We start from the raw sequence: 24,253 nt of genomic DNA, 5'->3' as shown, positions 1-24,253 counted from the left end.
GAAATTTCAAAATTTTGACATAAAAGTCAATAAGGATAAGCTATAGTTAAAAAAAGCAGCTGGGTTGCAACAATTAGAAAGGATAGGAGCAATTTATTTTAAAGAGCAGCATAAGTAGATTAGTGAATAGTATAGTCTCTAATTGAGCCAATCATTAAAGCAAACAAGAAAAGCATTCCAAAATAGAAAGGAAGTAAACTCCAATATAGAGAATTAAATACATTATTGCAGGAAAGGCTGTTCTTATGGGGAGGAGTAGATGCAACAGAAGATTTTGAGTTGGAGGAAAATGGAATACAGGGTGGGGAAGGGAAATAGACACAGATAAAAATGGGGTTGGGGTGGAGCCCATTTAAAACTAGGGTGTAGTCAAACAAAAGTCTAAGTTTCAAGCAATCTCTTAGCTTCTTTTTAAAAATAACTTGACCTAACCCTTTCATAAAGGAGCCTTAAAATAGAGTTATTCCCACAGCCTCATTGCTTTACTTATCCTGTAATTGTTCCATGAAACCCGAATATTATAGTCTACCAATTATTGCTGTACAATTACTCAGGGCTACCTCTATTCATTTTGCTGAAATTAGTGTCTCTCTGTGCAACATTTTTTCTACACACTGCCTATCTTCAGCTTTTCCTCTTCTAATCCCCTCCAGCTGCACCTGGTAACACAATTCCACAACTTCCATCAAATTATCCATCATACAACTCACGTGCCCTCTCCAATCCTGCTCTCCGTGGAAGATCAGTGTACCTTACTCAACCCACCCTACCAGTCTCTTTCAAATCTCTTCGTCGCCTAGATTCCTTCCCCCTAAACCAAGTTTCTCTCCTCACTGCTGAATAATGGAATAGTTTATTCGCAATAAACTTATTTTTCTTAGAAGTGAAGATATTTTATTATTTTTTTAGTCTTTTTTCTCTTTTCATTTTTTTATTCACTGCTGAAAATCATAAAAGCAGTCAACAAAAATTAGAATAAATAACACAAATCACCTGGTCAAAATATTAAGGAAGCTAATTATTTTATTAATTCAAGGAACATTTCAGTGTGTATGCACACACCTATTTATACACACATGAAGAGGATGTATTAATTTAATTGGGTTTTATACCATATTAATCATAAGACTCTTGCAGGTACACATAAAAAGGAACATAAAACATCCATGGTAAAAAAAAACATATTTATAATAAAAAAATAATACAGGTAGTCCTCAAGTTATGATCACAATTGAGCCCAAAATTTATGTTGCTAAATGAAACTTTTTTTAAGTGTGCTTGCTCCATTTTGCGACTTTCATTGCCACTATTATTAAGTGAATCATTTGTTAAGTTAGTAACTCGGTTGTTAAATGAATCTGGCTTCCCCATTGACTTTGCTTGTCTGAAGGTTGCAAAAGTGAACCACATGACTGTACTCCAGGGCACTGCAGCCATCATAAATGAAAAACTTGCTAAGTATCTGAATTTTGATCAGGTGACCATGGGGATGCTGTAATAAGTGTGAAAAACTGTCATGTCACTTTTTTCAGGGCTGCTATAACTTTGAACTTTGGGACATTAGTTTGTATTTGACTAACTGATTTGCAAATCATTTAATTAGTTCCAGTATTATCTAGTCTTAATTCCTAGAGAAAGAATTTGATGACCAACTGCCATAATATATAAATAAGGAATTATAGCGTGCCTCTGCAGATGGTAGCATCTAGCCAATCCCATATTATCTAGAAACCTAAGCAGGTTTCCCCTTGTTAGTTCTTAGATGGGCTAGCCTGAAAAACCAAAAGTGCTTTCCTATCAGGTCATGAACTCTTCATTAATCTATCTATGTAAATCACCGGGAGTTGAGTTTCACTCAAAGATAACTTCATATTTATTAGAATGAGCTTAAAGATCAGTGATTCTGATTCATTAAGCAGCCACTGGACTGGCACTATTTTTTCAGTTCCCATTCTCCAATGCAATAATGGGAAAACAATAATAATTATAATAATTGCTTAAACTCAGCTACTGCATGGTGTTTTGAGGACTGCCTAGTGAAAAACATTTTAAACATTTAAAAAGCAATAAATGCTAAGTATTATTATTAAGATTTATTTCCAGTGCTAAGGAATATAGGCTTGAATGCAATGATTGACAGTTCGCAAACTGGAATGCTAAATATTTAATTCAGAGAGATTTGGCTATATTTAAGATTTCCTAGATTTCAAAGAAATACTAGATTCTGTTCCAGTTCCAGGTTAAATAAAGCTTCACACAAAGTGGTCAGACTGTTGATATATCTACTTCAACTATCCGTGTAAACAATCAGCAGCTATCTATAAGGTTTCAGAAGATTTTTCCCAGCTCTAATGTGACAGGCCAAAAAAAAAAAAAGACTCTAGGACCTCTTGAACACTGAGCATATTTTCTACATTAGCAAATAGCTGTGGCCATGTTTCCCAACGGTATATACATTTGAGGAGGTAAAACATACAATCTTTCTCACGGCCTTACCCTTCTTTCCGGATGCAGATGCAGTGTTAAATAACTTTCCATCATACACATTTCAGAGAGGACTGGCTAGCAGAATGTATTGTACTGATCTCTAAAAGCTTCTGTCCTTTTTCAAGGACTGCATATGAGATGTACTTTCGTTCAGTTCTTTCTGTCATTCCTCATCCTCCAGGTTCTTTCTGACAACTCTGTAGGTATCAGAAGCCATTTGTTTGGTTTGACTGAAGCATTGCATCTCATTTTTTTTCTTTTTAATTCATTTGGAAGCAACCCTTTATTTCTCTCTTCAACAGAATATGTTTTACACAAGCGTCTCAGCAACAGTGGGGCCAAATTAAACCCTTGACTGACAAACAAGCAATTACAAATTGTTCTATTACCCCAAAGTTATGCCCAAATTACTCCTTGGAGAGAGTTAAAAAGGTAAAGGTAAAGGACCTTCACCTGCTGTTGCCACTGGTGTAGAAAGCAGGGGAGGGTGGGGGTAAGAGGAGGTAGCAGAGCCCAGCTAGCCTTAGAAGGGAGATCAGGCGAGCTCCTGAAATGAGATGGGGGAGCAGTCCTCATGGGAATGCGGCGGGGAAGTGGGGTGAGTGTGAAGGGTCACCGCGGCACAGGAGGGCAGGAGGGAGACGGACCGAAGAAGGGTGAAGCTGAAGAGTCCTCCTCTCCTTCTTTCCTTTCTGTTGCTCTGGTGAGGGCTGAAAATTTGCAGGGGTTGATTTGAAAGGCAAGGCACTCTGCACATGATCTGAGACAATCCTGCCACAGGAAAGAACACACCAAGGGGACAAATAGGGGCGAAGAGGTCAGTAGCGAGGGATCTATTATTGCTGCGGAGATAGAGAGTGGTGCGCAAGATCCCTCCAGCCTAGTCTTATTCCCCCCACTCCCCATTCTTTGCAATTAGGTCTCATCAATGCACAAGTTATTTGCTTGTATATCTGTGTAATTTTTTAAAGAAGGCAAGCAAATGACAACTACCAGAGGGAATTGAGGGTGGAAAAAGCAAAAGGCCGGAGAGGGTTTTTTGAAACAGAAGGAAAGGAGCAGGGACCATTCTCAAGGAGGCCCCTGGCTGTCTATCAACTTAAATGGGAGGCGTGAAACGAAACCACATCCACCAATCAGAGCCCTGTTCTGGCCATCGTTTGTTTCAGTGGGTATCCGGCAGTTTCGTCTGTGGTGCGCGTGCCCAGAGAGGGCTCTGCCTGCCACCTCTGGCATGCGTGCCATAGGTTCCCAACCCTAACAGGTGCCCTAACAGATAAGATGGGCCCTAACAGATAAGATGGGACCTTGGCTTAAAAGATAAATATGAAATCCTCCCTTTTCTTTCTCAGCTCAAAGAAGTCGAATGGTTGCAGCAGGAATAACCAAGGTACTATCCTCAAAAGCAGAACGGCAGGTCCAAGAATCTGGAAGATTCTAGAGTTTCTGGTGAGACGGTATAAGCTGTCCTATCTTTTACATTAAGGGTTCAGCTACGCTGCCACTATTATGCACTACTTTATTCAAAATGATTCTACTCTTCGTGTGAGAACATTTAGAGAGGACCTGTTTAAGATCCTACCCCAACAAAAGGTGAGAAGGATGTGAGACAGAAGACTGGCTTTCTCTGTGGTTGCCATGATCTTATACAATGTGTTTGTTCCCTTTGTTCCTGGTATGAAGAAACTTCTTCCTAAGCAGACATTTCCACTTAAGTACAAAGGTGACTACCTGGTTATGTTCTAACATTGTTTTTATAGTGGAGACGTGGGTTGCTTTTTGGAAAGACACTGATTAAGGAATGGAAGTTTTATTTCTTCATGTTTCATATCACCTAGTAAAAAGGTAATATACGATTTTAATAAATTAAGTAAAATAATCTTTCCCAGGTTTTGATTCCTTGATTTCTTTTTCTACTCACATTCCTTTTCTGCTGATGTACTGCAGTTATATTTAAATGGTTTTAAATACATTTGAAGTAATTTATCATCTTAAAATCTGTAGACTCCTTGAATTTAATGTCCAATTAGGAATTAAGAGACACAATTTTAAAGAACATTTGTAACTGGACAACAAAGGAAAAAAGAAAAAGACCAGCATTCAGTGAGAACTGCTTTCTTTTTTCTCCTCTTCTGGGTCAGTTGGCTAATCAGAATGTTAGGAGGGACTGCGGAAATTACTGCAGCAGGTTTCTGTACAAGACTGTTCAGTTATTAGGTGTAATGCATACTTCCTGTACTCCGTCAGGTTCAGTTTTCTCTCTTTCTTATTTTATATTGTTTTCTTTCATCTGCTTTTCTGAGGTATCTGAAAACTTATCCACCATTCTGTGAACAACTGATTGCTCCCCAAAATATAACAACCTGGCTTTTGAATGTATCTATATTTGTGACAAAAACTTAAACGGGCTCAAAATTTCATAAAATGTTTGACATTTTGATTTATTTGGTTATTTTATGTTTACGGATTTTGTGTTACCACCTGAACTGAATTAAACTAGCTAGCTGGAAACACAACTGTGAATAAACTGGGCAGCTGATTCAATCCCTTTGAAGAAGCAGTTCTTGTATAATTTATAATTGATGCTCCAGATCTTTCACCATTCACTTTGCCATTCTCAGTACTGTCACCCCCAGAATTCTACCTCTATGTAGAATATGCATGTAGGCTGCAACTGGTATAGGTGGAGCTCTGTGAAATTTCATTTTTGTCATGATAAAGACCTGACTTAAACCTATGAGAGCACAGCATGCTCATAGTTCCCATCACCAATCTCTTTCCACTTATGACTGTATAACTATAACTTGTTGCTGGCAATCCTTATGATTTATATTGATATATTGACCATCAATTGTGTTGTAAATGTTGTACCTTGATGAACGTATCTTTTCTTTTATGTACACTGAGAGTATATGCACCAAGACAAATTCCTTGTGTGTCCAATCACACTTGGCCAATAAAAATTCTATTCTATTCTATTCTAAAAGCTAACTCTCTGTTGTTTACATGTCCTTAAAACACGCTGCTGTTTTTCATCACTGGCCAGCAATGAAAGAAGTTAATGGAGAATCAGAATTTGAACTTACAGTAGTTACTATTGCAAAATCATTGAAAAGATAGTTGATAATTCTTCTAGTTAGAATATTTTAGTCTAATGTGCATTATTTTTACTGTTGTAACCTGACATATTTAATTCATGACTATTGCTTTTATTATATTGAACCTACTGAACATTTGGTTCTTAAATTTAACACAACAGGATGCATAACTATAACAGAATATACAGCACAGAAACTGATGAAGAATTGACCCTGTGCTACATAAATCCAAAAAACCCAGGAAAGGAAATATTACAAATATTTTATTACTGCTTCCTATTCACAGAAGATACACAATGTATTTAATAAAATACAATTGCACTAGCAATAATAAAATAGAAATGAAATTTGGGCAGAAAAAAATCAGCTTTTTTGTCACAAATGCCTCTAACATAGCACAAATTTTCTTCACAGGAGATGGAAATCAAAAATGACATTCTCAGACAGAAGTTTCCTTATCAAGATCCTGCTTGAGAATTGCTTTCCACTACATACAACTAGGGACTAAAGAAGGGGCTCCAAAGATGATCTTACAATACCTTGATTTCAACTATCGGTAATAAATATTCTGTAAGCCGCCTTGAGTCGCCATGGGCGAATAGCGGCAATATAAATTCAATAAACAAACAAACAAAGAAGAGGGAGTCAAACTATTCTCCAAAGCACCTGAGGGTAGAACAACAAGCAATGGGTGGAAACTAATCAAGGAGAGATGCAACTTAGAACTAAGGAGAAATTTCCTAATGGTTAGAACAATTAATCAGTGGAACAACTTGCCTGCAGAAGTTGTAAATGCTCCAACATTTTAAAGAAAATGTTGGATAGCCATTTGTCTGAAATGGTGTAGGATTTTCTGCCTGGGCAGGGGGTTGGACTAGAAGACCTCCAAGGTCCCTTCCAACTCTGATATTATTATTATTATTATTATTATTATTATTATTATTATTATTATTATTATTATTATTATTATTATTATTATTATTAAACAAGCAAACAGACAAACAGGACTGTAAAATCCAAACAACATTTGGGACTAAATCAGATTTTATTCTGCAATAGTTTTTAATGAAAAGTGAAGTTGTGTGGAAAAAGACAGACACAAAATTTCTCTTTATTATGATCGCAGGAAAAAATTAATCCCTTTCTTTGAAAACAATATCATTTGATAAGATTCTTCCCTTGGCCAGCTATAAATCTGGAACTTCTCCCCTGACAATATGCATAGACCCTATCCAAACAATCTGAAGGAGCCTCCTGTAGGAAATGGTCTGTAATGAAAGAGTGACATTTCCATCATAATTAGATAATAAATATGGAACAAATGGGCTATTAAAATGAAATCATATACTTAAAGCTTTACTACAAGATGGTGAATGCACAGGATATTGTTTTCATTATGTCAGAAGTGCTGGCTCATTCATCATTTAAAACCCAAGTTGTTCATTACTGCCAACATGCAACTTTGGACAGCTACCAAAAAGACTGCATTCATCTTCAGACTTCAAATTGGAAGAATGACTTACAGTAAGTGGTCTGAAATGCCAAGAATAATCCTGATATTGGTAACACCTGCATTTCAAGCCTATTCTTGATGTTATATGAACATAACATTTAACCTATACATTTCTCAAATACATCAAAGTTGTAGAAACTGGTATGAGTAATGTATAGTAAAAATGTGAAAAAGTAGTCTTCAAGAAACAGTACAATATTTTCAGGGGTGCTCTTCAGTTAATATATGTGATTTCCTATGATCAAAGTATCTTAATATTACTGTTGTAGAGTATGAACTGAAAACCTTTGGCTGGCAGTTTGAATATAAAACAGAGGATTTTCCATTTAACATGCTAAGACTGAATCCAAGCCACACCCTTTCCCCCTGCCTTAGTGACAAGAAAGAAATGGGGTCACTTTCAAATATCTGTAATGTCTGTAAACTGCCTTGAGGACTGAGGCATATATAAATTGCACACATAAATAAAATGAGCAACTGATTGGCTATAAATGTTTTTCTTTCCAGATAGTGAAACATAATAATGTGAGCTAAGGTATGTCCATATCGATCCCCATGGGATTCAGATCCCAGGAAGGGATCTTGGATCCGGAAAGGCTCTCCCTCATATTTTAGAAATGAATTGTGCACTTTTTAAGAATTTCTGAATTTGGGCTCTATTTTTCTTAAATTTTTATTAATAATTGCAGTCAGTCACAGGGTAATGGATTTTAGGGCTAAATGACACACAAATCAGAAATATATATGTACACGAACCAGAGCATCTTATCCATCCATAGACACTTACATACTTGCATCTTACAATCATCAGCATCTTGCCTGAAGCATGGTTATAAAATATATATATATATATCAAAGCTCCTTAAGTAAATTACTGTATTTTCATTGGCTGAAAGAAATCCTTGCTTTTGTACCTACAATCTTCCTTGGCTTGCATGTTGTCCCAGGCAGGGGTGAAATGCTCCCAGTTCAGACCAGATCGCCCGATCCGGTAGCAATGGCGGTGGGTGGTTCAGAGAACCAGTAGCAAAAATCCCTGCCCCCCCTTCTCCCCCACATGCATGCCCAGCTGAGCCACACGATCATCAGAGGGTTTTTTTACTTTTAAAAGCATTTTTTCTTCAGCCGAAAAAATGCTTTTAAAAGTAAAAAAAAAAGCCTGTGATGATCACGCGTCTCAGCTTGGACTGTCAGAACCCTTTCAAAGCATTTTTTCTACAAACTTTTCGGCGGAAGAGGTTATAAAAAAATGTTTTTAAAAGTAAAAAAAAAAAGGTGGCCACGCCCACCCAGTCACATTACCCCCCCACCAAGCCACGCCCACAGAGCCGGTAGTAAAAAAAATTTACATTTCACCCCTGGCCCCAGGCCTATAAAGCATGTAAGGGCTCCATGGCAGACAATGTACAATTTGATGGTGGGTGATAGAAGAATGCAAAATTGAAATTATTCTTCCTTTGTGAACTTGTTTCAATTCTAAAAGTTCCTCCTAAATGCAAATGGAAGTGACAAGAACAGATGCGACCAAAACTGGATGCAATATTCCAGATGTGGCCTTACTAAGGCTTTTATAAAGCTGTACTAATATTTCTCATGATTTTGATTCTATGCCTCTGTTTATATAACCAAGGATTGTATTAGCTTTTTTGACTGCTGCGGCACACAGTTTTGCCTAATTTGTACTTTCCTACCCAAGTGTAAAACCTTGCTTTTCTCCACATTAAATTTCATTTTGTTGGATAGGGCCCATTGTTCAAGTCTGTCAAAATCTTTTTGGAACCTGAGCTTGTTTTCTGTTAAGAGGGAATAAAACTATCAATGAAAAATTAAAGGATTTTGGTATGCTAGCAGATTTTAAGATTAATAATGAGATACATTAGTAGTGATGGTAATTTTACTAATAGATAGTATTAGTAAATATTATTATTATTATATAGTATAATAAATATGAATTGTATTATATTTATTAAATTTAGAAATCACCAAACTCCCTTACATAATGTTTCTGGGCGGTGTACAAGTAAAATATTAAAACAGAAGCAAAAAAAAATTCAACATTAAAATTTAATTAAAAGATTGGTGGGTTTTCAGGCCCATGGCCTCTGAGAGTGCCAAGTCAGAGGACAGAGCCAGGTCTTTAGGCGTTTCTGGGGACCCATCTCACTTCTTGGAAAATAATGTTCCAAAAGGCAGGGGCAACAGCAAAGAAAGCAATGGGTTAATTCTGTTAAGACATGAAATGAAATTAAGTAGGACATGTTAAGATGGGAGAAATTAACATTGACACTGCTGAGGAGAATTTTTGTGATTAAAAATTCTAGAATGATGTTTTTGTTTCAGACAGTATCTGAAACAGTTTCTGTTTTGACAATTGATATATTTTCAAGCAATGGCAGAAAGATATATCTAAATTTGTATGGCAAGGGGAAGAAATGAGTTACATGTAAAGTATTATAAGGCACCAGGCTAGAAGTCCCACCTTAGCCATGAGAGCCAACTGTGTGACTTTGGGCCAATTATTCTCTGCCCAACCCAAGAGGAAAGTAGGAGGAGAAAAGTGTGTTGGGTATGTTTGCCACCTTGACTTATTTGTAAAAATAATAAAAGTGGAATACAAATAAACAACTAAAATAAAGAAAAGAGAATCGGTCTACTGAATTTGAAATTTTATATTGCTTTTGTTGTTTGGTTTGGAAGAAGGAATGAGTGTTGCAGAGAAACAAAAGATTTTTAGAGTTAGAAGATTATGAACTGAACTTTGGATGGCATGGATGTTTATGGTACAATAAAGTTAAAGGTGGATTTTAAAAACCACTTTATTAGATATGCCGCATTGGGAATATGGAATAAATATAAACATTCAAATGAAACCAGGACATTTCGTTTCAGGACTAATAGATATAGAGTTAAAAAAGAATCATGGAAGAGTACTTCAATATAGGATTTTTATTTTTATTTTTTTATTTGAATTTATATCCCGCCCTTCTCCGAAGACTCAGGGCGGCTTACATTGTGTTAAGCAATAGTCTCATCCATTTGTATATTATATACAAAGTCAACTTTTATTGCCCCCAACAATCTGGGTCCTCATTTTACCTACCTTATAAAGGATGGAAGGTTGAGTCAACCTTGGGCCTGGTGGGACTTGAACTTGCAGTAATTGCAAGCAGCTGTGTTAATAACAGACTGCATTAGTCTGTTGAGCCACTGTCTTGCCATTACTGTGGCAAGATTATTTTATGCATAAAGATGGAAAGATCCAGGACTACCCAACATGGAGGAAATGGGTTGGTGAAACAGAGAATTTGATGACAAAATTGACAAAACTTGATTGGAGAAAGGTCATTACTGATATTCATCAATGACTAGAAACCCTTTAGGGATTTGTGTAAAAAAAATGATTTTATGACTTATTAGAAAAATTACAGAAAAAAGGGGAATAATGATATAATCTTCGAGAGGGAGGTTTGATTAGAATGATATGTATAACTATGAGAGGAAGATCAGAATCCAATTCTTTCTATTTCTTTTTCACATTTTCTATTCTTTTATTTTCTTTTATCTATCTCTTTTTCTCTTTCACATTTATTTTTTTCTTTGAATGGACTTGTTAAATATGTAAAAAAAATTAATAAAAACTACAGTATTTAAAAACTTCTAGGTTTTTTTTTAGTTAATGTATTTTAAACAGTTATTCATGAGTATTATAAACATTCTTACTTGCTTCTTGATTACTGTATGGCCATCCAGGGGCAGTTAGAAAAGGTGGCACTGGTGAAGTTGTCCTGCTGTCCTCTCCAAGTTGTTGTGTGATATGGCGCACGGTATCCTTATTTTTTCTATTCTTTCTACGCCCTGTAGGCTGCCACCCATCTGTAGTTCCTTGCTCTGAGAAAGCATTTTGCATTGCACTGTCTTTGGCAGACTGTGATTCATTCCCTCCATAATGAGCAGGAGAGATCTGTTCTTCTTTGACACGCAAAGTCCCATAGGCCAAATCCGTAGACCAAAGAGACTGGGATGAAATGTCATCATGACTATCTGATTTTGGCTCTTGATCCTCTTTTCCACAAGTGCTTCCTCCTTCATGACAGCTAGCAATAGCTGAATCTCCAGAAGAGTTTGCTGGACTTGTCCTTCGAGCCAGCCAGGGTGATATGCTCCTACCAGCTACGACAGCAGAAATCAGGGCATCCGTACTGCTGCTAGAGGAAGCCCCAAACTCATAATCAATAAGGTCGTCCGATGCATCAGACTTTATGCTTATGTCAAGAGCAGCCTTTATGAAATTGTGGCAAGCTTGCACAATCTCAGTCATTTGAAGATAGCTGGCAGCTGACATCACCTCAATAACATTCCTGCTGGTCAATGCAAGGTGTGCTGAGTACATGAAGTCAATGATTGCTTTAAAGCCCTGTGCCGTTACAATATCCAAATGAGTGACTGTGGCTTGGTCAGAGGTCTTCTGCACCTGGCAATACAATGTCTTGAAATAACGACTACTCCCAAGTAAAATATTTTTATGAGCCTTGAAAATCTTTCCTTCCACTATAATACATACATCGCAGAGGATACCATGCTGCCTTTGTTCATTGAGTTCCTGAAGCAGATGATGATAATGGGAGGCAATCTCCATGTCTTCCTTCTGATTATTCATTTAGAAGTATTTGCACTCCCACGTCTGCACGCTCTGTGAGGAAGAAAGAGAGAGGTTAACACCATTGGCACCAATGGTCATTTTTCTCTCAATGCAGACAGGAACATCAATGCCAAACATCATGGGGGTCATTGGTGGGAGGGAAAGGCTAAAAACCAGTGTATCTACTAAAATTCCTGTAATGATCAGCATTCTACATTAGCAAAACTATTTCAAAGGTGCATTTACCATGGATTTAATTCAACTCTGAGAGGTAATTTCATCAACTATTATTGTTGTTTAAAAGCTGAGTCATAACATATTGAAATAATTTCCCTAGCACTTTATAACTATCTTTCAAAGCAGAATGAGTAATTTTAAATTCTGAAAAGAAGTTATAGTGTGCAAAAACCATATCAAGTTATTGCTGAAATTGTGTACAAATACAGATTCCGTTTTTCCAGAGAGACAAGCAGTAGCTGTCAAAACAATTGTCCTTAGACTACATCAGCAAACTATGTACTGAGAGAGCTATACATAAATTCACTTCAACCTCAGTTTATTTACATCTTCAAAATGAATATCACAGGTGAACAATCCTTATGGTAACCAGCATAAAGCAAGTCCTATCTATGAGTTTTTCACTTTTATTGTTATAAATCTTAATACATTTATTACTTCAATATAATGGTATTTGTGCAATATTGATTATATAAAGTTAACACAGAGAAAAAAGTCTCCAATCAGGAGTCTTACAGTTATATATTAAAACAATACATATACAGGTAGTCCTCGAAATACAACCACAATTGAGCCCAAAATTCCTGTTGCTAAGTGAGACATTTGTTAAGTGAGTTTTGCCCCATTCTACAATCTTTCTTGCCACAGGTGTTAAGTTAGTGACACGGTTGTTAAGGGAATCTGACTTCTTCATTGAGTTTGCTTATCAAGAAGGTCCCAAAAGGTGATCATATGATCCCCAGGTCAGTGCAGCCATTATAAACATAAGTCAGTTGCCAAGCATCTGAATTTTGATCTTGTGGCCTTGAGGAGATGCTACAACAGTCCTAAATGCGAAAAACGGCCATAAGTCACTTTTTCAGTGCTATTGTAACCTTGAACAATCACTAAACGAACTGTTGTAAATCAAGGACTACCTGTAACAAGAAGCAAGAGTCAGGAAACATTTAAATATTCTGTTCCAACAAAAAATAAAAGGCATAGTTTGGTATTCCATCCATATGCCAAATGACCTCCAGAAAAGCCAGATCTTCAAGGGAAGGGAAAATCTCTAATTCCAATGGATAAGAAAGTTTTCCAAAGTAATAAGAAAGTCTAAGTCCAAACCCTTGAAGTGAGCTTAATCTCAGCAAAGGGACTCTTAACATTCTTTCTTTCTCTGGTTTTACCAAATGCTGTAGACAGATTCCACTCACAACAAGCTGTCTGAGAGATACTAAGCCCCTAAGCCATATATGGCTTTAAGGCCACAACCATCCCCTTCAATTGCATGTGAAAGTTAACAAGCAATCAGTGCAAGTCCTCCAGAAAGGGTATTAAATAAGCCTTAGTGTATCCATAACTAACTAGACTGCCCCATGCCAAATCAGCTGTACAGATAGTCCTCGACTTACAACAATTCATTAAGTGACCGTTCAAAGTTACGGCATTGAAAACAGTGACATATGATATGACCATTTTCATGTCTAAGACCGTTGCAACATCCCTGTAGTCATGTGATCGAAAGTCAGATGCTTGGCAACTGACTTGTATTTATGATGGTTGCAGTGTCCCGGGGTCATGTGATCCCCTTTAGTGACCTTCTGACAAGAAAAGTCAATGCAGAAACCAGATTCACTTAACAACCAACCGTGTTACTAACTTAACCAATGTGGCAAGAAAGGTCATAAAATGGGGCAAAACTCCCACTTAACAAATGTTTCACTTAGCAACAGAAATTTTGGACTCAATTGTGGTTGTAACTTGGGAACTACCCATAGTTTCTGAATGGTCTTTTAAAAGGCAGCCTCATGTACAGTAGGGTACAATAATCCAAATACCTTGGAGGAGAGAAAGGGTAACCATGCAGGAATCCTAGACAGACATGCACGTAGTACTGTTAATTTAGATCAAATATGTAAGTATAACCAAGCTAGTTTCCACGCTAAACACAATGAAGTGTTTAACTAGCTAAAACAGTGAACCTAATCTCTTCAAGCTCTGAGGCTCAACTGAACTGGCTTTTTCCATTCTGACTTGTAAATCTAGATACTCACCTTGACATAGTAATATGGTCTTCAAGTCAACACTGCCAGTCAAACATAAGGGAGATGGAAAAGTGACAGGCTGTTTTGAGTAACATCTTGGAAATAGACCATTGGATTCAGTGCTGGGTTGCTACCGGTTCACCCTGGTTCGGGTGAATTGGTAGTAGCGGTGGCGGGAGGCTCCGCCCACCCACCATCAAATACGCTCTGCACACGCAAGCAAACTGGTAGCAAAGGTAAGTGAAACCCACCATTGATTGGATTGCATTTGCAATCAGCCTTGACCCATGCCACTTGTAACTGGCTGGAGACCTCAACCTAAGAATTTCAAGTGTTGAAACAATATCTGTAACAGACTGATATAGAGTATTGTATACTTTGAACTCATCCCTCCTTATGACTACCCAGATAAACTGGTCCTTTTACCTATGTTGGAAATGCTTTGGGACCGCTTTTTTTTAAATCTAAGATTATATGACTTTGAACTTTTGTGTGAGAGTTAAGAGAAGACACAAACTCAGGTTTAAAAGTTCTTGTTTTTTGGAATTCCATGAAATGCAAGTCTGATTAGCATTCAGAATCACCTCACACATTTCTACTAGAGCAAACGTGCAGTGATTCTGTATATATGAGGGATTGCTTTGGCAACATATGTGCAGATCTCTCAGGAAGGCATAATAAGTAAAACTAGAGAGATTCTGGTTGATTTTACTTGCCCTTGCTTAAATATTTTGTACATGTTCGTACAAAGAGAACCATAAATGCATCTTCTCCTCCCCAAAACAACATTAATATAATAATTATGATAGAGTACTTCGTTACTCTTAATTTTGCGATAGCTTCCTTTCAAACACATGGCTTCATTTAGATGAACATTATTTTGTTAATGTAGTATTAAAGGCAACTCTGCTGGATCAGGCTAAAAAGCTGCCTACTGTAGCATCCTGTGCCTATAGTTCCTGTGGGAATATGTACTGTAAACAGGCCATGAAAGCAACAGTCTTTCTCTGCTATTGTTCCCCAATGACTGGCAGTCAGAGGCATGCTACCTCAGATCTGAAAGAAGCATACAAGCATCATTAATTGTATTATACTCCATTAATTTGTTTAATCCCTTTTTAAAGCTGTCCAGCTTGGTAGCCATTGCTACATCTCAGGGAAAGTAATTCCATATGTTGACTATATGCTGTGCAAAGGACATTCATTTTTTTTCCACGACTGAAGTTTTTACTTCAAGATTTACCATCAGATCTTGTTTATCCTTCCAAAAGTGTTTGGATCCAAGCCTGTCTTTCTTGCATTTAATATATTTGTCTTGTCTGAAACTATCTGTTAAATTTTCTTCATCTGGGTCAGAATATAGAGTGTTGATTCATTAACACATATATGTATAAACCTGTCAGTTATTATACAAAGCAGAGATAAGTAGTAAGAAATATGCCAAAGAAATTAAAGGCATGAGATAATAAAAGAAAATATAACTAAGAGGGTACATTTATATTGTTAACTTTCCCAATTCCTCTCCATATCTTTTTACATCTGTAAATTATTCTTGTTTCCACTACATCTATATATCACTTCATTGACTGGCCTGGAGAAAAGGCAAGATTTAACTCTAGTAAATGAAAATTTCACTATCAGAGAGTTAATGAAAACTTAATGGGAGTAGAATAAGCAGCAAAGTACTGTATTATGATCCAAACTGAGAAATATGCATATCCTCTTTTAACAGCAGCCAAAGGAGCTGAAAGGAAGAGATGAGATGCATACATCAGATCCAAACACACTCAAGCTCACATAATACAATTGTGTATTGCCAAAGCTACAAGTAAGAAGATTTGACAAGATTAGTAGTGGACTGAATGTGTTATAGAAAGATCACCCGATACTCATCCTATAAGGCAGCCCAAATATATTAGTCTTCAAAAATATGCTATTAACAGTCAGGGTTGACATGTTGCCACTGAAAATCTAAACATCCTTTGATGTCTTTTGATCTGAAGATCAGCTATGTGAAGCACAATAAAAATGACCTCAAGCCAGTGGTGGGTTTCAAATTTTTTTACTACCGGTTCTGTGGGTGTGGCTTGATGGGCGTAGCATTGCTTGGTGGGTATGGTTTGGTGGGCATGGCAGGGGAAGGATACTTAAAATCTCCATTCCCACTCCAGGGGAAAGTTACTGCAAAATCCCCATTTCTTCCCGATCAGCTGGGACTTGGGAGGTAGAGAATAGATGGGGATGGGGCCAGTCAGAATTTTTACTACCAGTTCTCCGAACTACTCAAAATTTCTGCTACCAGTTCTACAGAACTAGTCAGAACCTGCTGAAATCCACCTCTGCCTCAAGCCTCCACCAGTATTAAGTCAATGCAAACACGATTTTACTGATGAGCAAGTACCACAACTACTACAACAATACTAATCTGTGGCTGTAAGGAAAAGCTATCATGCTTATGATGTAATATAACAACTAAAACATTTCTTCAGGACAGTTATTTGTATATATGGAAGTAAGCACAGCTGTGAATCAATACTGGTCTAATACTACAGGTATGAATGCTATGTTTTAGCAGAGTTAGAATCTCTGCTAAAATAACGTAGGAACAATTAGACATTAATGAAAACAGTTTCTCTCAAAATCCAATAAAAACATTCCTAGATTCAATATATTATACAGGATTATAGTACATTTTAGTTAAAATGTTAAATACATGTGCATTTAAATATATTACTTCTTAAAATTGTATCTCAAAAGTTAAACATTACTAAAAAAAAATGTGAGATTCTTCTCAAGACCTCTTACTCTGTTCATGAGAATTATGCCAGAATTTATTAAGCCAGGAGAGTCTTGAGGGGATGATTATAAATTATACTAAACTACAATACTTATCTTTCTTAAAACATGTAAAGCATCTGAATGATTCCTTTGTTTTCCTACCGAAGATGTAAGAAGGAGATAGAAAAAAGCAAAAAATCTTATTTATGTTGGAAATATCTTATTTATGTTGTAAGCATATGGAGGGAGGGGAGAGAAAACAAACAAACAATAGCAAAGAAAACAACTGTAATCTCTTAAATTCAATTTGAGCGTATATTAGTTAAGTGGAATCTGAAATAATGTCTGGAATTAACACTTCACAATAAACAAAGGAAGAAAATTTAAAGCAATTTTTAAATCGCTGATGTTGAAGAAACCATAGCATCCTGGATCATCCATAATGCTAAATCACAGTGAATAGATTTACAAAGGTTTAGTATAATGTCTGACTTTTACCAATGCTGCCGCATAGAATAAGTAAGATTCTTGCAAGATCCTTCCATCTATCCATGACTTCCCAGTTTAGAATCCTATTTCAATTTCTTCAAATTCATTTATATTTCTGAACCCAGAACCCAGAAGGTGCTAATGCATCCATCGTGTACGATACATAGCTGCTGTCAGTTTGGTTCTACAGATACTCCTCAACATACGACCATATGTTAGTGACTGTTTGAAGTTACAACAGCACTGAAAAAAGTGTTTTTTACACTTATGACCCGTTGCAGCATCTCCATGGTCACGTACTGTAATCAAAACTTGGACACTTGGCACCTGGCTCATATTTATGACGGTTGCAGTGTCCTGGGGTCATGTGATCCCCTTTGGCAACCTTCTGACAAGCATAGTCAATGGGGGAACCCAGGTTCACTTAATAACCAGGTAACTAACTTAACAAGTGCAGTGATTTACTTAGCGACTGTGGCAAGGAAAATCATAAAATGGGGTAAAATTCACTTAGCTGTTTTGCTTAGCAACAGAAATTTTGGGTTCAGTTGGGATCATAAGTCAAGGACTACCTGTTCAAGAATATACACATAAAGAATTACTTTATAATATATGTGCATATATGACTAGTTAGTACCTTGATTGCAAACCTATGGCATGAGAGCCAAAGGTGGTATGCAGCGCCTTCTCTGATGGCACGCGAGCAGTTGCCCCAGTTCAGTTCTGCTGCGCATGCACGCGTGCCTCCTGCTGGCCAGCTGGTCTTTGGGTCTCTGCTGCGCAGGGGCGGAGCATGTGCACAGAGGCTGTGTGCAGCGGAGCTGAACTGGGGCGACGGCTCGCATGCCATCAGAGAGGGCGCTGCATGCCATCTCTGGCATGCGTGCCATATGTTCGCCATCACTGTCCTAGAAGTTCATGCTGGCTGGAGAATTCTGGAAATGGAAATTCACACATCTGGTGGATAGCCATGTTAAGGAGGCATAAAGGTACCCAGTTCTTTAACCTTCCAAAACATTATAGTTAGTCCTCAACTTACAACAACAATTAAGCCTAAAATTTATGTTGTTAAGTAAGACATTGGTTAAGTAAATTTTGCCCCATTTTATGATCTTTCTTGCCACAAGTTGTTAAGTGAAGCACTGCAGTTGATAAGTTAGTAACACGGTTGTTAAGTGAATCTGGCTTTCCCATAGACATTGCTTGTCAGAAAATTACATGACCCTGGGATACTGCAACTATCATAACTATGAGTCAGTTGCCAAGTGTCTGAATATTCACATGACCATGGAGATGCTTCAATAGTCATGTGAAAAATGGTCATGTTACTTTTTTCAATGCTGTTGTAACTTCAAACAATCATTAAATAAACTGTTGTAAGTCAGGGACTACCTATATATCTTCCTTTGTATACTTCCTACTATTTTGACTGCCTTCCTCTAAATTCATTTTTCTACCCTCTTGTTAAAATGCAATACCCCAGATCTTGATCTAGTATTTCAGGTAAGCCTGAATAAAATAGAATGATTACTTCCAATGCATTGTACTGTAGTTGCTTTATTGTGCCATATATCACACCAGTGTTTTTGTTTTTTTGTAGTGGCATATTGTCTATTCATGTTTAGTTTTCAATTGTGATAAACAACAATCTCATTTTTTCAAGTATATGGCTTTCAAGATACATATCTATGTCCTATATCCCTTTTTAACAATTGTAATGCTAAATTTCTCAATATTTCTAATTTATTTTATGTTATGTTTTACGTTATTTTATGTTCCCAGTTATTTTCTTTAGCTACGATAATACCTATCCATTTGGCTTTGCCATCTGCAAAACTGAATACAATTCACTTGATCACTATCACTAGCAAATGTGATAAAAATCATAAAGCTCTGAACCAAGCATTACACTTCTATAAACACTTGATGGCTGGATTCATGTAATGTCCTGGTTTTATTATAGCCCATATATTTTATGCACTATGGCTTAACTATATATTATATGATCCCACTGTCTTGTTTTCTATAACATAAGACATGGGACATAGTTAGCAGATACAAAGACTAAATTCACATGAAACAGGTTGTTAGCTTTTAGTACTACTGCAACATTTAAAGTTTAGCTTTAAATTTTTAATTTGCATTGTTACTATTTGAAAAAAAGCTTAAAACAGTTGAACTAACAGATTTTGTGAGAATAACCTTTAACCAACTGGTACATTACTACAGGAAGTCTAATCATCAAATAGTCTACTAAACCTGTTATGGTCTTCTATATAGAAATAATTAGTAATTCAGGGAATTATGAATATAAAGGATAGTTAACAGGAGATAAAGGGATAAAAGAAGGCTTTCAAAGATTTTAACTAAGCGTTTTCATCCTTTTATTAACCAATTAAATTAAAAATATAGCCAAAATAATAGCCAAAACTACTTTTACACAATAAGTTAGAATGAGATAAATTATATGTAAATGTGTACAATCTTTTATTAAGAACATTACAAGAAAGTGAGGTATTATTGAAAGGGGTTTACATAAGGTAGAAAATGAAATTTCCTCATGGAGTATAGCCCTCTCATATCAAAGCTAACTTCTTTTTAGTTAGTAAAGTACTACCCTAGCTTCCCCACAAAAAGTGTGCCAACGTTGTATTATAAAATTACTCAAGCCTCTCTTTTAGATACATCACCTGGAAAAAAACCTAATTACTACTATAAAACTACCCTAAAATTACCAGCCATAGGGACAATATGGCCCATTTCCTTTTTCCCCTTATATTTTAAAATCTGACCTGTATATTCCACATCAGTTATTAAAATGTTTGTCTGATTACTAAATACTACCCTTTTGAAAAGACCAAATAAATTGGATCAGTTTTTAAAAGAGTTGTATACGATATATCACAAGCTTAAGTAAACCCTTTCTATTAGAAAAAATTTCAATCAGTGATCTAATTTACCAACAGCAAAATTAGTATTTCATCAGAGTAAATGACAGCCACAATTAGTGCTGAGGCTGATACCGTAAATGTAGCACAAGTTCTAAATCAAGACAGAAGTATTTTACAGAATGTAATCTGTCATGTGATAGTTAAGTGATAATTGTTCATTACATAAATTAAAACTGTAAATGTGGAGTCCTTGATACTCCACTGTTCAACCCTGAGCTACATATATTTTCTTCTATTGAAACTATAAAATCCAGACCGGTACATATGTACTATATCACAAAGATTTCAAAAATGAATTTGACTACTACGGTAGTAGCTTATTCAACTGCTATAAAATAATTCCCAATCAATAAAACAGAATTGGCTGTCCAATATTATGCACTTTTATTTGTAAAATATACTGTAATTATTAAAAGTAATCCAAAACAGCCGAAGTTTTCAATACGGATGGGGAAAAACTCTTGAGAATTGAAGATTTGTGTCTCATTTTTTAAATCAAAAATTTTGCTCTTTGGACAAAGCCTTTTATAATGGAAGCAATACCCCACACATATATACAATAGATGCATAGATAGGTAGGTAGGTAGACAGTACTGATTTATGATATATACAATCATTTCAGTAAATACAGGTACTTTCAACAGCACCACTTGCTATAATATCCTTTTTATAGTATCATGAAACAAAGCTGATAATCCTCTCAGTACTCTATGTCAAACAAATTCAAGAAACTGAAGATAGGGAGAAAACTCAATTAAGAATGGGACTGTTCTTGCATACACATTTCTTGTCCTAAATTAAATACATACAGTATATCACTTAGGTTAAGTACTCAGTTTCTCAATTTATTCCAGTTAATCCACCTTCCACTGTTTATACCACAAGAACACTTCATTATGCTTTATTTGTCATCAGGGATTTCCCTATAAAAGGCTACTTACATTACATGTATGGAACAAATCTAGCTATTTACACATACAAAAAGAACCCACTAACTTTACTGCCTTTTTCTATTCTTTTTTAAAAAGAAGCCTATAACTTCTTCTTTCCTCTACATTCTTTAAGGACAGCCCTTCCATTAAAAGGCCCTTACCTGCCTATATTTTCCAACCGTTCCCTTAAGTTGTTGAAAACATTTTGAACAACTTCCAGAACTATAAGGTAACTAACATTCTGAGGCTGGGTTTCAAGGTATGGGGGTGACTTTCAATGTTTACTGTCTGCAATTAAAATGGAGGCAAAGACCAGGCGAACCGTGCCTGGCTTTAGGGAAAGAGACAATAACCCCAAACAGAACCGGCATGGCTTTTAAAGAGGCAGAAAGAGAAAACAGAAAGTGGGAAAACATACATGTTTCATCAACATTATTACCTCATTCCCTTTTTTTTTTTCCTTTTCTCCCAAGCAGTTTGGTGTCACTCTATCCTCTCCCCTTCTCTCTCTTGAGTAAACTCTTGGTCCAACTTGCACAGATGCTTAATTTTTAAAAAGTTTTTTTTAAAAAAATATAAATTAAATATCTCTTTTCTCAGCCCAGCCCGGCCCAGGGTGGTTGGTCCTCTTTGGCGAAGTGGCGCTGCTATGAAAATGCCCCCTTGTCTCCCTCCTCTCCACTCCCTCCAGCTGGGTGTTGACGCAGCAGAAATTACCAGCTGGAAAATTCCCCTTTTGGAGGTGGGGGGGGAGGGGGAGGGGAGCAGCAGGAGGGGGTTAACCCCCTGCCAGTCAGCCTCTGCCGGCCCTCAGCCCTCCCACCCCTTCAGCCCCCCAGCCCCAAATAAGGCAGCGCGTCCAGGGGCGAAAGGAGAGACGAGGCACCCTCTGCCCCACTTGCAGAAAGGGGTGGGGGGGGAGAATCATCTCCTCTCATCTCCCCCCCTCCCCACTAACCTTCAGGATATTCAAGGTGGCTTCTCTCCCCTACATCAACCTCAGGGGGCGAATTGACCCCCCCCCATCTTCTTTCAGAACAGCCCGCAAGGTGGCCTCTCCCCCCCCACTTCAGCCTCAGGGGCGTTGGGGGGGGTGTCTCCTCTTTCACCCCCAAACTCCTTCTCAGAATAGCCCTCAAGGTGGCCTCTTCACCCGCCCTTCTCCCACTTCAGGGGTCGCATCTCCCTCTCTCTTTTACCGCCCCCCACAACTCCTCTCAGAATAGCTCTCAAGGTGGCCTCTCCTCTTTGCCTCAGGGAGCCCTTTGTGGGGGGGGGGTAAATCTCCTTTTCACCCCCCCATCTCCCCTCAGAATAGCCCTCAAGGTGGCCTCTTCTCACACACACACACACCGCCTCAAGGGGCTATTGGGGGGGCGTCTCTTCTTTCACCCACCCACCCCCATTTCCCCTCAGAGTAGCCCTCAAGGTGGTCTCTCTCTCTCTCTCCCCCCCACCCCGCAGCCTCAGGGAGCGCTTGGGGGGGCCGTCTCCTCTCTCTCACCCCCATATCCCTCAGAGTAGCCCTCAAGGTGGTCTCTCTCTCTCTCCCCACCCTGCAGCCTCAGGGAGCGCTTGGGGGCCGTCTCTCTCTCACCCCCATATCCTCAGAGTAGCCCTCAAGGTGGTCTCTCTCTCTCCCCCAGCCTCAGGGAGCGCTTGGGAGGGCATCTCTCTCTCACCCCCATATCCCTCAAGGTGGCCTTTTAACCCCCCGCCCTCAAGGGGCTGTTGGGGGCGTTTCTTCTTTCACCCCCATTTACCCTCAGCGTAGCCCTCAAGGTGGTCTCTCTCTCTCCCCACCCCCAGCCTCAGGGAGCGCTTGGGGGCATCTCTCTCACCCCCATATCCCCACAGAGCAGCCCCTCAAGGTGGCTTTTTCAACCCTCCCCCCCCCCCGGCCTCAAGGGGCTATTGGAGGCGCCTCTCTCTTTCACCCACATTTCCCCTCAGAATAGCCCTCAAAGTGGTCTCTCTCTCTCTCCCCCACCCCACCCCTCAGCTTCAGGGAGAGCTTGTGGGGAGGGGGGCATCTCCTCTCTCTCTTATCTCCCCCCTCCCTCCTCCTTTCAGCCCGCAAGGTGGTTTTTTCTCCCCCCTCAGATATCCCCCCCTCAGCCTCAGGGGGGTCTCTGGAGGGGGGGCAAGAGGGGGGGATTCACCTTGAACCACGCCGTGAGGGGGGGGAGGGGCGCCTCCGTGCCTCGCGGGCACTGAGGGGGCAACACTTCTCCGGGCAGGGACAGTCCCCCCTCCCCTCCCCTCCCCCACACAGGGTGCCCCCCCCTTTCCCCCCCAACCCTTCCGCGAGGGAAAGTTGCCAAGTTGCGAGCGGCTTTCGGTCTCCGCTTACCTGAGGGGGCAACAACGGCCACTCGCTCTCGCCGCGCTCCCCTTCACGGGGCTGTGGAGGGGGGGGGAAAGGGGAGCCGCGCGGAGGGGTGACGGGGGGGGGCGCAAAACCGCCGGAGCGCGTTCCCGCCTCCTTTTTCTTTTCTTTTTTTTTTTTTTGGCCTCTCTTCGCCCCCCCCTCCCACCCCACCCCCCACCCCAGGGCAGGGGGGAGGGGCGCGCGCTCGCTCCTGCCTCCTCACCCAACTTGGCCGGAGAGGGCGGGGGAGGGGCCATGCCCGAGCCCGGTAGAGCCGGCAAAGGCAAGGGAAAGAAGGAGGCGGGGCCGGCCGGCGCTTTAACCAAAAAAAAAAAAAAAAGAAAAAGCGAGCAGGCGGTGTCGCCTCTGATTGGGCAGAGAGGGACCCCTGTCTCCTTAAGCCACGCCCCGATGGAGCCTCGCGCGTCTGTTTCTCCGAGAGAGAGAGAGAGAGAGAGAGAGAGGTGGGAGCGCAACTGTCAAGCGGCCGGACCTGTGGGGAGCTGAGCATGATGGGATAGTGAGAGAGAGAGAGAGAGAGAGAGAGAGCACAACCCTGACAAGACTGTTGCCAAGGGCAAGCGGAGGTTTCCGTTGTCCTGGCAACGGTCAGGGCCTTCCCTGCCCCTCGAAGGAGGGAGATGCGGCGGGACGGAGCCAGGCTCCGCGGACAGGGAAGGTTCACACGCGCTAGCGCGCTGCCCTCGCCCCGCGGTGCCGTTTTCGGGGGC

General features: G+C 39.1%; 1 protein-coding gene across 3 annotated transcripts in view; it reads right to left on the bottom strand.

Annotated features, from left to right (window-relative positions):
- The window catches only part of ZBTB46 (zinc finger and BTB domain containing 46), a 65,634-nt gene extending 41,849 nt beyond the window's left edge, over nucleotides 1-23,785 (bottom strand). For all 3 annotated transcript variants that reach the window (XR_009154552.1, XM_058178032.1, XM_058178033.1), the window contains exons 1-2: nucleotides 23,505-23,785; nucleotides 10,819-11,788 (exon numbers count right to left, since the gene is read on the bottom strand). Coding sequence is in view for 2 of the 3 variants with exons in the window: in XM_058178032.1 (XP_058034015.1) it covers nucleotides 10,819-11,755 (937 nt within the window). In the remaining variant the exon portion in view is untranslated. The remainder of the gene's footprint in view (nucleotides 1-10,818; nucleotides 11,789-23,504) is intronic.
- Between the last annotated feature and the right edge of the window lie 468 nt (nucleotides 23,786-24,253).

Source organism: Ahaetulla prasina, chromosome 3 (assembly GCF_028640845.1).
Source record: "Ahaetulla prasina isolate Xishuangbanna chromosome 3, ASM2864084v1, whole genome shotgun sequence".
NCBI lineage: Eukaryota > Metazoa > Chordata > Lepidosauria > Squamata > Colubridae > Ahaetulla > Ahaetulla prasina.
Note: the sequence above shows the minus strand (reverse complement) of the source record. Positions and strands in the feature narration are given on the sequence as shown.